At 57.4% G+C, this 16,286-nt stretch overlaps 2 protein-coding genes across 2 annotated transcripts in view; both read left to right on the forward strand.

Annotated features, from left to right (window-relative positions):
- The window catches only part of SIN3B (SIN3 transcription regulator family member B), a 41,209-nt gene extending 32,406 nt beyond the window's left edge, over window positions 1–8,803 (forward strand). Inside the window, exons 11-19 of the mRNA XM_042781583.1 lie at window positions 489–727; window positions 1,907–2,090; window positions 2,486–3,074; window positions 3,692–3,861; window positions 6,753–6,926; window positions 7,178–7,270; window positions 7,410–7,504; window positions 8,189–8,393; window positions 8,573–8,803. Coding sequence (XP_042637517.1) covers window positions 489–727; window positions 1,907–2,090; window positions 2,486–3,074; window positions 3,692–3,861; window positions 6,753–6,926; window positions 7,178–7,270; window positions 7,410–7,504; window positions 8,189–8,393; window positions 8,573–8,803 — 1,980 coding nt within the window. The remainder of the gene's footprint in view (window positions 1–488; window positions 728–1,906; window positions 2,091–2,485; window positions 3,075–3,691; window positions 3,862–6,752; window positions 6,927–7,177; window positions 7,271–7,409; window positions 7,505–8,188; window positions 8,394–8,572) is intronic.
- Window positions 8,804–14,078: 5,275 nt separating this feature from the next.
- On the forward strand, window positions 14,079–16,007 carry F2RL3 (F2R like thrombin or trypsin receptor 3). Its single transcript, XM_042781607.1, has 2 exons — window positions 14,079–14,192; window positions 14,931–16,007. The coding sequence occupies exons 1-2, from the start codon at window positions 14,079–14,081 to the stop codon at window positions 16,005–16,007; spliced, it is 1,191 nt and encodes a 396-aa protein (XP_042637541.1).
- Window positions 16,008–16,286: the final 279 nt, after the last annotated feature.

Genomic DNA, 16,286 nt, shown 5'->3' on the forward strand with positions numbered 1-16,286 from the left:
GCTCCAGCTCCGTGAGGACCCCTCCTGTTCCCTTTTATACCCACCCCATCCAGCCCAGATCAGCCTCTAAGCGTCTTCCGTCTCCACATCTTTGTCCTTTCAAGGGGATCGTCCACTAAAAGGAATCACAGCGTGTGGCTCTGGGGACTGACATTCCCCCTCAGCTCCTGTCCACTGCTGCCTGTGGCAGTGCTTCGGATGCACAGAGCAGTGTCAGGCCTAGGGCCTTCCTGTCGGTGCTGTGCTGGGTGCCCGCTTGGAAGTTAGCAGGGCTCGTGGCACTGTGTGGGGTCCTGAGAGTCTCTGGGTACCTCTGCCTTCCCCCAGTGTGGTGTCACAGCCAGGGTCTGCCCCTCCCACTGTAGAACACACCCCCATGCCCACTCCACATGCCCCCAGGGCGCCCTCAAGGCTGTAGGGTCCACTCTTCCCCTGCATCCTACCCTAGGGCCCCTTGCCCCTGCACAGTTGACCTTTCCCACCAACAGTTGGACGTCGTCCTGGAGACTAACCTGGCCACGATCCGTGTGCTGGAGAGCGTGCAGAAGAAACTGTCACGCATGGCTCCGGAGGACCAGGATAAGTTCCGCCTGGACGACTGCCTGGGTGGAGCCTCCGAGGTCATCCAGAGGCGTGCCATCTATCGCATCTATGGTGACAAGGCCCCCGAGATCATCGAAAGCCTCAAGAAGAACCCCGCCACTGCTGTGCCCGTCGTCCTCAAGAGGTGGCCTGCTTGTGGGCCCCGTGCCCTCCCAGGGAAACCCTTTGACAGCTGTTGGTCCCCTTCTGGAGCTTCACCCATGTGAATGATTACCCACAAATACAGGGTCATAGTTGTCCTCCATCGCAGTGGGTGGGGGTCATACTACTACTACTTTTTTTTTTGTAAACTTTGTTTTTTACAGTAGTTTCAAATTTATGGAAAAATTATGCAGAAAGTACAGAGAGTTCCTACATGCCTTCCTGTTTCCCCTACGCACCGTTTGTCGCCTTATCGATATCTTGCATTCCTGTGGTACATTTGTTACAGTTGATGATCTAATCTTGACACGTTAACTTGAGTTCATAGTTTACATTAGGGTTCACTCTTAGTGTTTTCCAGCCTTGTAGTTTTGACAAATACATAATGTCACGTGTCCACTGTCATCACAGTATCATACAGAATGGTTTCACTGCCATAAAAATGCCCTTGGCTCCCCCCACCCATCCCTCCTCCCCCTGAGCATCTGGGAGCCACTGATCCTTTCACTGTCTGTACTTTTGCCCTTCCCAGAACATTCTGCAGTTGGAATCATACAGTGTGTAGGTTTTTCAGATGGACTGTGTCACTCAGTGGCGTGCATTTACGGTTCCTCCACCTCTTTTTGTGCTTTGATGGCTTGTTTCTCTTAATGACTGAATGATGTTCCATTGTATAGGTATCCACAGTTTTTCTCTCCACTCTACAAACTCCAAACCAAATGATACTCACTGCCGTCAAGTAGATTCTGACTCATAGCAACCCCCATTGGGTTTCTGAGCTCATAAATCTTTGCCCCATCTTCCTTCTGCCGAATAGCTAATGGGTTTGAACTACCAACCTTCTGGTTAGCAGTCAGACGCCTTAGGCAGTAATACACCCTGCAGCACATTCCTCTTTGGGAAGTAGGTGTCAGTTATAGGCCGGCCCTAATGAGGCAGACATGGCCCCTTCCCTTGAGTGGTGCTCGGTTTGGTGAGGAGCTGTTAGCACCTGGGGAACAGTGTCAGCACCAGGCTGGGACAGGGAGGGTCTCAGGAGGAGGTGATAGGAGAAAAACCATCAACTGCCATGGTTGTCCTGTGGGGTGGGCACCAGCAAGAGAGGTTATGCATGAGAACAGGTGTGGCCCTCTCTGACCACGCCCATCCCTACCCCCCACAGGCTGAAAGCCAAGGAGGAGGAATGGCGGGAGGCACAGCGGGGCTTCAACAAGGTGTGGCGGGAGCAGTACGAGAAGGCCTACCTCAAGTCCCTCGACCACCAGGCCGTGAACTTCAAGCAGAATGACACCAAAGCTCTGCGCTCCAAGAGCCTGCTCAATGAGATCGAGAGTGTCTACGATGAGGTGGGCCTCTACCTTCTCAGCTGCTCAATGCACACAAGCAACAGCACTCACACAGGGCTGGGCACGAGGGGCCATGGGTGTGAGCCCCAGCCTGGAGCCAGCGCCCAGAAGGGCCACGTGACTGTCCACAAGAGATGCTAGCTTGCTGTCTGTCTCTGTCTTTGTTTCAGTCTCTTTCATTTTATCTGTGTCTCATTCTGTTACTCTCTCTGTCCCTCTGCCTTTCTCTGTCACCCTCTTTCTGTGTGTTTCTCTCACTGTCCTCTGTTTGTCTATAAAGGTTGTGTTGGTGGCCATCGTGGTGGCATCCACGCTCATGGCAGTTCTGTGCTTTGGGGTCCTCCCTGTCACTGGCTTCCTGCTTGCCTTAACGCCCCTGTCTCCTTGCCGCCCAGCACCAGGAGCAGCACTCAGAGGGCCGTAGCGCCCCCGCCAGCGAGCCCCACCTCATCTTTGTGTACGAGGACCGGCAGATCCTGGAGGATGCAGCGGCCCTGGTCAGCTACTATGTGGCGCGGCAGCCAGCCATCCAGAAAGAGGACCAGGCCACCATCCAGCAGTTGCTGCACCAGTTCGTACCCAGCCTCTTTTTCTCACAGCCATTGGACCCCGGTGCCTCTGAGGAGTCAGCTGAAGAGGACCGTGAGGGCGCCCGGGGCCCAGGCACAGAGCCTGGTGAGCGGAAGCGCGTTGGAGCTCCTAGTGGCCCTCCAGAGGAGAAAGGGCCTCCCGGGGATGGCCTGGCACTTGGGCCACAGCCCATGCCCCTGGATGATGTCTACAGTCTCTTCTTCGCCAACAACAACTGGTACTTCTTCCTGCGCCTGCACCAGACTCTCTGTGCACGGCTGCTCAAGCTCTACCGCCAGGCGCAAAAGCAGCTGCTGGAGTACCGGGCCGAGAAGGAGCGCGAGCAACTGTTGTGCGAGGGTCGGCGCGAGCGGAGCAGCGACCCGGCCATGGAGCTGCGGCTGAAGCAGCCCAGTGAGCCAGGGGGCAGGGGCCGGGGGACGATAGGTAGACGGATAGAGGGCTGGGGCAGAATACGTCTCCAGGGTACCAGGACACCCTTGTTACTATTGTAGCTTATATCAGAACCATCCTGCCTGGATTTGTCTAACTTTTCTCTGAGGTCATTATTGATGTGTAGGAGGTTGCAGGTAGTAGAGAGAGGCATGTGCATCCTCCCCCAGCGCACAGCAGCGGCCCCTTCCTGCTGCAGTGCAGGGTCAGACCAAGGCCTTGGCCTAGGCCATCCTATGGGCTGAGGGTGGGCCATGTCCATGTCTGCCATCTCCCCTGCTTGCACAGCTCTGGGCACTGTCCCAGTTGTTGGTCATGTCACCATTTCCACCTGGGCAAAGTGTAGCCTAAGTTCCCATGTCCTAGGTGTTGATCACGTCACCACCACCACCATGGGCAAGGCCCGAGTTGCGTGGCCCAGCTATGGTGGAGGGGCAGGATGGACAGGGCTGCTGCTGCTTAGAGCCTTGAGGACCACAGGCTCATCAGGCTGTCTCAGGCCCAGCTGCTTTGAGCAGGCCTGCAGGGTGCGGCAGTGTTGGGGGTCCAGGCTCTGAAGGGCAGCTGTCCTCCCCCAGGTGAGGTGGAGCTGGAGGAGTACTACCCAGCCTTCCTGGACATGGTGCGGAGCCTGCTGGAGGGGAACATCGACCCCACGCAGTATGAGGACACCTTGCGTGAGATGTTCACCATCCATGCCTACATTGGCTTCACCATGGATAAACTAGTGCAGAACATCGCGCGGCAGGTGAGTGACTTGGCTGGGGCTGCTGGTGCCCCCATCCTCCTCTGTCTCTCTAATTGAGGTAAGATTCAACGTAAAACTATTCTAAAGGGGGAAATGCATCAGCGTTTAGTACATTCACGGTGTATGCAGCCCCCCTGTCGGTTCCAGAACATTCTTAACTACCCCCACAGGGAGAGCCATTAGCAGTCACTCACCCCTCCACCAGCCCCCAGCAACAACACATCCACTTTCTGTCTAGGGATTTGCTTGTTTGTAAACAGAATCACACACTCTTTGGCTGGCTTCTTTGACTCCATGTATTCTCAAGGTTCATCCATGTGCTAACATGTATCAGGACTTCATTCCTTACTTTTTATAAATCTTACTATGTAAATTACAGGAGTTCTAGTAGCATAGTGCCTAAGGCACTTGACTGCTAACCAGAAGGCTGGCAGTTCAAACCCACCAGCCACTCCTCAGAAGGAAGGTTGGGCAATCTACATCCATAACGATAGTGCCTCAGAAACTCAAGGAGGGGTCACTGTGAGTCCGTCTGACTCGATGGCACATAACAACAACAACATGTAAATTATAGCATTTCTGGTTTTTTGACCATTTTTTCATACACAGTTCAGTGATATTAATTACATATTGTACAACCATTACCGCTATTTGTTTCCAAAAATCTTCCATCACCCTAAACAGAAGCCCAGTGCCCCCTTCAACAGTCACCATCTCCCCCTCCTTCCCTTGCTAACCTTTGGTTTCTGCATTTGCTGATCTTAGATGTTTCATCTTACTGGGAGCTCTGGTAGCATAGTGGCTAAGGCACTTGACTGCTAACCAGAAGGCTGGCGGTTCAAACCCACCAGCCACTCCTTGGAAGGAAGGTTGGGCAATCCTACTTCGTAGTGATACTGCTTCGGAAACCCAAGGCGGGGTCGCTATGAGTCAGGGCTGACTCGACGGCACATAACAACAACAACAACAACAGATGTTTCATCTTAGATGTTTCATGTCAGTGTAATCATAATGTGTTTTTTTGTTTTTTTATTTTGTTTGTGTGTGTGTTTAATCACATAATGGGTGAATATTTACAGAGCAAATTGAGTTTCCATACAGCAGTTCATACACATTTTGTCTCATGATACTGACTGTAGTTCCCCACAGTGTAACAGCTCTCTCCCCATTTCCTTCCCTTAGTTATCTCTCCCCTGTGCCCTTCCCTCCCATGCACTCCCACCCCTGCAAGCTGTCTCCCTGGGCAAATACTACCCTTCTGTTCTCCCATGATTGATCGCTCCAAGGAGTGTATCTAGCTGATGTAAATGTGCACCCCACTATTCTCTGTTGTTTAGCTGGAAGCCACAGGAGTTGAGTTCAATTCCAGACCTGAAGGGTAGCTAGGGGCCATAGTTTCAGGGGTCTCACCGGGCTCTGTCAGACCAGCCATAACACGTCTTTTGTTCTGGCTTCTTCAGTGTAATGTCTTCAGTGTCCGTCTACCTTGTAGCATGTCTCAGTGCTTCTTATGGCTAAGTTACAGTCCACTGTGTGGACGACCACATTGTGTTTATCCATCATCTGTGGATGGATAGGCTGAGTTGGCCTTTTGGCTGTTGTGACTAGTGCTGCTGTGAACATTTATGTAAGGTATCTGTTGGATTCCCTGTTGACAGACCTTTCTTGAGGGCACTTGACAACATGTTAAAGTCTTGACTCTTCCTGGGGAATCACAGATGGAGCAGAGTAGAGCACCCACAGGAGGATGTTGCTCACAGAGACATGGGGTGGTGGGCGGTGGGGCTGCACACCTGTAGTACTGTGCTTGAGACACAGCTCAGGACATGAGGGGATCAGGGCCTGTTGGGCCAGCCTCAGGGAGGCTGCCCATCTCCCGGGTACACACCCTCATGACCGGGGCGTCTATGCTGGGACCTGTCAGCTGAGTTGGTGGCAAGAAATGGGGGGTAGTTCACGGTGCAGCCCATGTGGCCCATTCCCAGCAGTTCCCAGGGCTGAGCCCTGTCGAGCCTCGGGCGCCCCCACTTTCCCAGCCTCTGCCCTCTCCTGGTGTGTGGCTTCTTTCTGGTTGACAGTGGGCTCTGTGTCTTCTGGTTGTAAGCACACGCCGGAAGAGGACTTGTGTTCTGGCACCTCAGGCCCAAGCTGGGCCCCTGGATTAGGCATCCTGGGCGGGCTACCGCTCTGGGGGTGGCCTTGGGAATTTCAGGCTGTGTGTGTGGGTGCCATCTTATGGGAGTGCTGAGTCCCTGAGTTTGTACTAACTTGGCCAAAGCCCGTGGCTCTGCCTGACCCAGCCCTGCTGTGTCCATGCTCATATCTTCAGAAATAGAAACATACGGATGGGATTAAAATACACTTTGTAGTTGAATAGAAAGCTAAGTATCCATAACAGCACCACTTATAGAGGGTTACTGTTCCCAGTCTTTTAACATCATTTCTAATTTTTGTGCTTCTCACACGTGCAGTTGGGTTTGGTTGCATTGGGGGCAACATTGGGGTTGGGGTAGGATTGGGGTGGGGTTATGGTGGGGTTGAGTTTTGAGTTAGATCAGTTTTGGGTCTGGGATGGAGTTGGGTTGGTTGGATTAGAGTTGGGTTGAGGTCAGGTTGGTTGGTTGGATTGGTTGGGGTTTGGGTTGGGTCAGGTTGGGGTTGGGTTGGATGGTTGGAGTTGGGTCAGGTCAGATGTCTGGAGGGGTGTTAGGCTGCTGAGGTCTAACCTGTGCAGCTTGATTGGGTCACTGATCTACATCTCATGGCATACACCTGTTCTGTTGTGACATGTTTCTTGTCTCTGTTGCCTACCCCTCCCATTCCCACAGGAGGTAAGGCGGTAGGCTTCCCAACAAGTATGCTGGGCATTCACCCTCTCCCCCTCCCCGCAGCTGCACCACCTGGTGAGCGATGACGTGTGTCTGAAGGTGGTGGAGCTCTACCTGAATGAGAAGAAGCGTGGGGCTGCCGGTGGGAACCTGTCCTCACGATGTGTCCGTGCTGCCCGTGAGACCAGCTACCAGTGGCGGGCTGAGCGGTGCATGGCTGATGAGAACTGCTTCAAGGTGGGCAGGAGTTGTGGGGAGCAGGGGTCCGAGAGTGAGGAAGGGCCCAAGCAAAAGGCTGGAGTCAGACCTATCTGATCATGTGGACGTCATGTGCACCCTGTGCCCAGCCCCTGGCCTCCCATTTGGTGGGATGGTGGCTCTGGTCACATGTACGTGAGGCTATCGGAGGTGTGGAGGCCTGGGAGGTGCGGTCCCTTGAGCTGCGCTGTTCTGAGGACTTCAGGTGGCTAATGTGACCCTGCCCCCAGGTGATGTTCCTCCAGCGCAAAGGGCAGGTGATCATGACCATTGAGCTTCTAGACACCGAGGAGGCCCAGACAGACGACCCCGTGGAGGTGCAGGTCAGTGTGAGGCCCCCAAAACGTCCCTGTCACACTGTACCTTCAGGGTGAACATTGCAAGGGGAGGCCATGGGAGATTTTCCACAGTAAGGGGCCATGCCCCGGCGTGGGGAGTTATGCTGTCCTCCCCACCTTGCAGCACCTGTCCAGCTACGTGGAGCAGTACGTGGGCACAGAGGGCACTGCCAGCTCCCCAAGCGAGGGCTTCCTGCTGAAGCCAGTGTTCCTGCAGAGGTGAGAGGAACCCCCACAGTGGTGGTCTCTGGGTGACGAAAGGCCTAGGGGCTCTTGGGGAGGATATGCTCAGCCCAGGGCTTCAGAGACCTGAAGGAGAAGCTACTAGAAGTAGAGGGATCAGACCAAAGGCACAGGTCTTGGGGTGTCTGCAGCCCTGCTAAGAAGGTGGCTTTGGGACCCAGATTCACGGGAGCTAGATAGGTATGTAGATCCAGTAGGGGCTGAGTGCTGGTAAGGGACAGCTGAGGGTCTGGACCCCTGCTATGAGTGAGGAGAGGGTGGTGGTGTCTGAGACCAGGCGAAGGCATTAGGGGTGTAGTCACAATGCAGAGGGGTGCTGAGATGGAGGAAGTCTGGGCCCCGTTTCCCTCAGAGCAGAGACAGGTGGGACAGGACATGCCCACAGCAGGGGCAGGTAGGACAGCTGGGGGTTGGTGGGGAACCAAGTAAGGCAGGGGCACTGGTGGGTCCTGCCTGGGCTGGAGGTTGTACTTTTAGTTTATGTCTGACTCCTGGGGTTGGGCGTTTTTCATACATTGTGGCCATGACGCCCCCTGGCCTGTAGACCCCAGTCTTGCTCCCTGTAGGTTACTTGGAGCCTCCTCTAGGCAGGAGCCTCCTCTGGGTGGGGGACTGTAGGCAGGTGCCCAGCACCACCTCTCGAGCGTATCCCTGGTGCAGGAACCTCCGGAAGTTCCGGCGGTGGCAGTGCGCACAGGTACGAGCACTGCGTGGTGAGGCCAAGGGCACGTGGAAGCGGCTGGTGGGCGTGGAGAGCGCCTGCAGTGTGGACTGCCGCTTCCGGCTCAGCACCCACAAGATGATGTTCATCGTCAACTCAGAGGACTACATGTACCGCCGTGGCGCCCTGGGCCGTGCCAAGCAGGTGCCCCACCCCTGGGGACCCCTGGGATCCATCCTCCCCCAACCCCTGCTTGCATCCTGGGGTCCCAGAATCCTGCCCATGTTTGTCCAGCTTCCCCTACCCTCCCTGCTGAGGTCTTTGGGGTCCCGCCCACACGCTGGGGTACTTAGCTGCCCTGCCCCTTGCCCCCACCCCTGCAGGTGCAGCCCCTGGTGCTGCTGCGGCACCACCGGCACTTCGAGGCATGGCATGGGCGCTGGCTGGAGGACCACGTGCCAGTGGAGGCGGCCAGCCTGGTGCAGGACTGGCTGATGGGTGAGGAGGATGAGGACCTGGTGCCATGCAAGACGCTGTGCGAGACTGTGCGTGTGCATGGGCTCCCTGTGACCCGCTACCGCGTGCAGTACAGCCGGCGCCCTGCCTCGCCCTGACATCCCCCAGAGCACGCCACGTGGGTGTCTCCACAGTGACTTGCCCCAAGCTGGGGCCCAGCCTGTGCCAAACTGATCTGCCTGCACCTGAGCACCTGGAGGGGACCCCATCCTGGAAACATCAGGGGTGATGAGACACTGCGAGGATGAGACACCAGACGACTGTGGGGCTGAGCTTGGCACCATATGGAGTCCTCAGACTCTGAACAGCGAGAGGCCCCAATCACAGTCATGCCTAGGCATAAGGGGGCGGCGGCGTTGGCTCTCAGCAGCTGGCCTGCTGTGCCCAGCAGCCGAAACTTCCAGAAGATTCTACTTTCTATGAGAGAGACTGTAAACCAGGGGCTGGGCCAGCATCCCTGCCCTGTGGTGTACTTAAAGTGGATCTCCTAGAAAGACAGAGAAGCACACGCGTGTTTATTTCTTCATGCTCTCTCCGCCGTGTGGCTTCCTCAGTAGCCCAGCCCTGTGCCCAGCCCATGGCGACTGTGTGTGCCTGCCCCTTCCTAAAGCCCTCGTCCTCTGAGGAGGGGCCCCCAGCTGTTCCCACAGACTCATTGTTCTCTCCTGTGAGGGTGTGGGCCTGAAGGGCTCTAGCGACGGTTGTGGAGATGTCCAGGGCTCGGTGCCAAGAGCTCCACGTGGTGGGGCTGGGACCAGCTCCTTGAACGCCTTGTACTGTCATGCTGGAATTGGCTCCCTAGCCCTCGACCTCCTGCAGCAGAGCTGTGCCAAACTTGTGGTTCCAGGAAGCAGAGACGGATTTCTGGTTTCCTGTGGAACTTGCGATGCCTTTGACTCAAGGCCTGGGAAGTTCCAAAGTCAGTGCGTTCCCGCCCGAGGTCTCCTTGCCCGTTTTCCTGAGTGTAATCCAGCACTTTGTGAACACCCTGGTTTTATAAGAAGGGAGTTTATTATCAAAATTCCTGCACCAGCCCCTCTGCCAGCTGTGCCCCCACTGTGCCACCCCTTCTCTCTGTCTGTCTGGAGCTGGGGGGTGGAGCAGGTGGGAGGGGGCGCCCCACCCTGCATGCTTCGAGGGGCACCTGCCCCTCCTGGACACTTTCCGTCCTGGGGCTTATACTTCCTTTGCAGCTGTTTTGAATGTACATTTCCTTTTCTATTTATTTGCACATTAAAGTTAAAAATTAAATATTGATGTAAAGCTGAGAGGCTCTGCCTGTCATTTTCTTGGAGGGAGTCTTGCGAGTCTGCCACAAGCCCTGTGTGTGTTGTTTGGGGGGACCCACATGCTGCCCGTCCCCAGCAGCGGGTAGGTTCCATTTCTAGGTGGCAAAGTCAGGCTTCCCCAAGGTAGTCTTGCCTAAATGCCTGTCCGCTGTCCCCAGAGTGTGCCTCCCACACACACACACCCTACATTCAAGGGGAATCATGGGCCTGTTTCCTAGACCATTCCTATACTAAGTAGGGCTGACCCGGTTCCTCCCACCTGGATATTGGCTCTTTGGATCCTGATGTATTACTATGGAGTTTGGCTGGGCTCCTCCAGGTGGGGCATGTCTCCCTTGCCAGCCCTGTGTGTCCAGCTGTCCCCCACAGAAACTTAAAGATAATGTGTTGCCTGACACTGCCAAGCTTGTGGGAATTCGTTAGGCTGCCATTGTGTCAGCTCCGATCCATGGCAACCCCGTGTAGGTTAGAGAAGAGCTGTTCCACAGGGTTTGCAATAGCTGAGTTTCTGGCAGGCAGTCGCCAGGCCTTCCAAGGCTCCTCTGGTGGACTCAATTAGCAGCTGCCATCTTCACCAATCGAACCACTCAAGGACTCCTGCCAGCTGCTGTGGAGTCCACTCTGGCTCGAGACCCCATGTGGGTCAGAGTAGAAGTATTCCACGGGGATTCCTTAGGTACTGATAAGGGAGAGAACCCCACACCCCAATGCTGCCTAACGTTTGTACCTTCCCTTCCAACCTGCTTCATTGGTCGAGGGTGGGGGGGTTTCGAGCCCCAGTCTCCCCACCTTCTGTGCCCCCAGAGTTGGGGACCGTCTCCGGAGCCCCCAGCCTGCACCTGAGAGGGATTCCTGGGCCACGGACGAGCTCTGGAGTTGCAGGTGGGTACCTGCTGGTGGGTGCCCCTCCTCCCTGGGAGCTCGCGACCCCTCGCGGGAGGCTGGGGTAAGAGGATAGAGCACTAAGTGTACCCGGTAGACATCGTTCCTAATCCTAGTGACGTGAGTTTTACAAAGCGAGGTCACCCGAGTCAGTGGGCCGAGCGTGTGGGTGACTAACCTGCAGGGGACTGGCTGCTGGACCGCCGGCCTTGGAATTCGGGGTGGGGGGTGGGGAGTGGCGAAGGTCCTGGAGGCGGGGGCACACAGACTCGGGAAAGGAGCACCTGATAGCCAGAACTCGTGTGACCAAGGGCTGTCCTCCAACCTCACTGAAACGGGGTCACACTCCTCCTCTCCAGTGGTCAAGGGGTTGACGCAACTCTGCCCAGAGCTGAAGCCCCCCGATTAGCAGCCCCTAGAGGAGTCGGACTGGACACACGGTAGCTTCACACTGCGGGCGCGCATGCGGCTTCAGCCACAGCACAGAACGGAAGGAGCTGTTTTCTCAGGGACACTCGGGGGAGACTGGAGAGCTCCAGGGACTCAATAGGCCAACTCCTCCAAGTCCAGATCTTTCTACCGAAGCCAGAGGGACCCAGGGAGGGGCTGGGAGCGGGCCAGGGCTCGGGGAGAGGTCACAGGCAGGACTTGGTCTGAACCCAAGTTAAATAGGGGGAGAGGCCGAGGAGGGCTTCGGCGGGGCTGGGCGGGACCCGGCCGGGAAAGGGGGCGGGGCCTGGAGAGGGGCGGGGCCGCGAGGGGCCGTGGCTTTTCCAGGCCTCGACTAAAAAACCAACCAAACCCACTACCCTGGAGTCGTTTCTGACTCCTAGTGACCCCTCCTTGGGTTTCCCAGGCAGTGTCTCTGCGGAAGTAGATTATTGCCCAATCTTCCTTCCAATGAGTGATTGGTGGGTTTGAACCACTAGTCTCCTGGTTAGTAGTCAAATGCCTTAGACACTACACCACCAGAACTCCCTCCAGACTGTAGGTACTGGGGAACGGGTAGGTGCTGGGTGGGTCTCCAGAGCAAGGAAATCCAGCTTGAACCGCCAAATCCGTCTGTTTGCCTGAGGTGTTTTTTTGTTTTTTTGTTTTTTTTTTTTTTTATGAGCCGTGTCATGGCTTGAATTGTGTCCCCAAAAGGATACGTTCACATCCTACCCTGTGACCATATTTGCAAAAAGGGTCTTTGCAGTTGTAATTAAGTTAAGTTGTAGTAGTACTGGAGTTGGATGGGTGGCCATAAATTCAATGTCTGGTGTCCTTATAAAAAGATATACATTTGGATACAGATACAGGTACAGAGAAGGAGGCCACGTAACAACGGAGGCAGAGATCCGAGTGGTGCCACAAGCCCAGGAACTCCTGGGTCCACCAGAAGCTGCAAGGGACAAGGAAGGATCATTCCCTATAACCTCCAGAGGGATCGTAGCCCAGCCAACAACTGGATTCTGGACTTCTGGTCTCCAGAACTGAGAGCAAATAGATTTCTTCTCTGAAAACCCCCAGTATGTGGTACTTTGTACAGCATGCCTCGGACACTCACATGAACCGCATCCTGGGGCTCAGGAAACCCCAGCAGCACAAACAAACAAAAAGTCCTCCCCACAGGCAGCCCCACTCTGTGCCCAGAGTGTTGGGGGCAGGAGAGGCTGGACACTGACGTGTCACCCAAGTGGGGCGCTTTGGTCCCAGTGCCTCTGCACCTTCCCTGCTGTGTGGGGGGTCCTCTCCCCCAGGGCACAGTGCCATCCCTGATGCAGAGGCTGTGCACCCCGATTTATGCTGCGGAAATATCCTATACAAACCTTCTCCCATGGACATCCAGGATAAAGCTCCAGACCCGGGGGCCTGGAGTCAGAGGGTGGGAACATCAATGCCCCACCTCACCTACATGGAAGGTGGCAGGGGTCCCAACTGGGGGTGTCTTTGGTTACATGTATCTGCAAGAGTTGGGTTGAGCTGAGTTTGTCGTCAGTGTGGATGCAAACATCTTCCAAGGACCCAGGGACCTCTCTGGCCTCAGTTTTCCCCGGAGCTGGGGGCAGGGCCCTCCCCCCGGGCTGGCGGAGGCGGATGCCGCGCTGGCCAATGTCCAGGACTCTGCTTCATCACTTCCTGGCTGGTCTCCATGTCCCTGGATGTGTGACTTTAGGGCTTCCCTGAGGGAAAATAGCTCCCTCTGACCCCAGACCAACACTGCCACAGGCTGGGCCCTCCTGCCCCCCTTCCCCAGTCCTCCCTTATGGCCTGGCCCTGACCACAGGGTACTCCCAGGGCGGGGAGGGGCAGCCAGGAAGGTTGTGGGCAGAAGCGAGAAAAAGTGCCTACCCTCAAAGCTTCTGTTTCTTTATCCGCACAGAGGGTGCGCTCCCCCACAAACACCAGGTAATGCATGTCATGTCCCCACAGCAGCCTGTCCAGCAGGATGGAAGGACTCCTGGGTGAGGGAAGGAGGAGGAAAGGTCTCCCTTGGGCTGGGGTCTGGCTGTAAACACCCTACCATACTGGGGGTGGGGCTGACGGTGGCGCCATGACAGGGGTTTGAAGAGCCTGGTCTCCTCACACCCTAGCGCAGCACATGGTCAGGGTCAGTGACTCCAGCTAAGACCCAGGCCCCCTTCACTCTCTCTCCTCAGCAGACCTCTGACTCACCAGGTGCCCCCTACTCCTTCATTCACTTTCCCCTTTGCCCAGGAGACGGTGCTGAGCCCACCCCCCAGAGGACTGGGTGCCGGAGGTATCCCTCCCCTTGCTGACTTCCAGCCCAGGGCTGGGGCAGGGGGGAGGAGAGGCTGCAGGAAGGGCCCCTGATGCAGGAGTGGGCCTGGCGGACAGGGCTGTCATGCAAACTGGGGCTGGAGACATGAGTGACGATCAGGAAGTGGCGACTTGAACTACAGATGCTTCCTGGCTGAGGGGAGGTGAAAAGGGGGCAGCAGCCCAGGGCAGCACCCCCCCCCCCCATCTTTCTGAGCCCTGTGAGGAGCCTCAGCTAGGCGGAGTGACCTTGGTCTGCCCAGGCCTCCTCAGCTACGACCTGGGCCTCCCTCAGGCAGGACTGGGGCAGGGGACAGGAAGGGGTCTTCCTGCTTTATCTCCCAGCCCTCCACCCTCAGGGGCCGGGGCAGGAAGCTGGGGTGGGGGTCTTCAAGCAGGAAGCTGAGGGGCCCAGAGCAGCAAACCCATCAGCAGTGACATGTGGGGGCTCCTGCTGCTTGGGGCCCTGGCACTGGGGCTCAGCCCTGCTGGTGGCATCTGCACCCCCGGCGTCTACAAGGAGACCCCTGAGGACAGGAATGCAGGAGGGGCTGTTGGTGAGTGAAGGGCACATGGAGAAGCCAAGGGGGATGGGGCCCAGAGCTGAGGGGGCAGGGAGGAAATGGGGTCCTTTCAGCCCCATTGCCCACCCCAGCCCTAACCCAATGGGGGTGGGAGTATCTATACCCTGAGAGCTGGGGCCTCCACTGCAATGCACCCCCTTGGGCTGGCTCTTCCCAGCAGATACTAGAGAGCTCATGGGGGGGCAGGCAAACCAAGGGCAACACTTGATACTAGGGATTCACTAGAGGTGGACACAAGGGTGGGCACCAGGGGAGTAGCTAAGGGGTGTGGACAAGGGGTGCAAGAGGGGCATGAGGTGGCTCTGGGGCCTGAGGGGGACACAAAGGGGTAGCTCCAGGATCCAGGGGGACATAAGGACAGATACCAGGGTGTAACTAGAGGTGAACAGGAGTGGGGACACCCGGAGGGCAGTTGAGGGGTCCTGGGTGGATACCAGGGACAGACATCAGGATGTCACCAAGAGCAGACACAAGGGGTGCCACAAGGAACAAATAGAAGGAAGCCAGTGGAGCAGTCCAGGGCTGATGCTAAGGGTATCAGCTTAGGGTGGGGTAACGGGGGGTGGGACACTAGGTAGAGTCCCCAGGAAAGGGGACAGAAGGAATTGATGCTAGTCTCTGGTGTAGCTCTGTGTCCTTGGCGCTTGGCACTCATCCCCTTCCCTCCTGTGGTGGCTGTCACCACTCTCCCTACAGGAGGCACGCAGAAGCCCTTTCCTGCAGCAGAGGCGACAGTCCAGCCCCTGCCCTTCCCACGCAGCTTCCCAGGCCGCCCCTGCCCCAACAACAGTGACACCCTGCTACTGCCCAACAGCTCACAGGCCCTGCTGCTGGGCTGGGTGTCCACGCGCCTGGTGCCCACGCTCTACACACTGGCTTTGGCGCTCGGGCTGCCGGCCAATGGCCTGGCGCTGTGGGTGCTAGCCACAAGCGTGCCGCGCCTGCCCTCTACACTGCTGCTCATGAACCTGGCGGCCGCCGACTTACTACTAGGCTTGGCGCTGCCGCTGCGCATCGCCTACCACCTGCGTGGCCAGCGCTGGCCCTTCGGTGAAGCCGCCTGTCGCCTGGCCACAGTCACACTCTACGGCCACATGTACTGCTCACTGCTGCTGCTGGCAGCTATCGCCCTTGACCGCTACCTGGCGGTGGTGCACCCGCTGCGTGCCCGCTCCCTGCGCGGCCGGGCCCTGGCCACGGGGCTGTGCGCCGCCGCCTGGCTGGCTGCTGCCGCTCTGGCGCTGCCCTTGGCGCTGCAACGACAGACCTTCTGGCTGGGCGGCGCGGACGCGGGCCGCTTGCTGTGCCATGACGTGCTGCCACTCGGCGCGCAGGTCTCGCACTGGCGACCCGCCTTCACCTGCCTGGCGTTGCTCGGCTGTTTCGTGCCGCTGCTGGCCATGGCGCTGTGCTACGGAGCCACGCTGCGCGCTCTGGCAACCAGCGGCCGGCGCTACAGTCACGCATGGCGCCTGGCGGCCCTGGTGCTGGTCTCCGCTCTGGCCTTTTTCGCGCCCAGCAACGTGTTGCTGCTACTGCACTACTCGGACCCGGCACCGCACGCCTGGGGCGACCTCTATGCCGCCTACCTGCCCAGCCTGGCGCTCAGCACCCTCAACAGCTGCGTGGACCCCTTCGTCTACTACTACGTGTCCGCTGAGTTCCGGGAAAAGGTTGGCAGGGCTCTCTGCCGCCTGGCGCCTAGAAACGCTGCCACGGCCTCCAAGGCCTCAGGGGATGAGGGCGGCACAGGGACCGGCACCCGCTCTACCTCGCTGGTATGACTGCCCTGCAGATACTACAGAGCCCCAGACCCGCCAGACTTCCGGAACAGCAAGACCTGCAGACCAGGAGGACCCCCCGGGCTGGCCAGACCCCTGAGGTCTCTGGGACTAGCTATGGTTAAGCCCCCTCCCGACAGACGAAGCCCCCTGGCCCTCTACAGGACCCTGCTCTGGAGAAGGCCTAGGTGCCGCCCACTCGTTTCCCCTCAGGCCTGCTCTCCTCCCCAGCAACCCAGGGTTCCAAATTTGGGGTGGGCCCAGGGTTTGGGACATCTCCTG

This window comes from Orycteropus afer, unplaced genomic scaffold (genome assembly GCF_000298275.1).
Source record: "Orycteropus afer afer isolate SDZICR_OR568_19922 unplaced genomic scaffold, OryAfe1.0 scaffold00136, whole genome shotgun sequence".
NCBI lineage: Eukaryota > Metazoa > Chordata > Mammalia > Tubulidentata > Orycteropodidae > Orycteropus > Orycteropus afer.

Excerpts from the sequence above, each read along its gene's own strand:
- F2RL3 (XM_042781607.1), top strand. The coding sequence starts at position 14,079 with ATGTGGGGGCTCCTGCTGCTTGGGGCCCTGGCACTGGGGCTCAGCCCT. Across the intron at positions 14,193-14,930 it reads ACAGGAATGCAGGAGGGGCT|AAGCCCTTTCCTGCAGCAGA; the intron begins GTTGGTGAGTGA and ends GGAGGCACGCAG.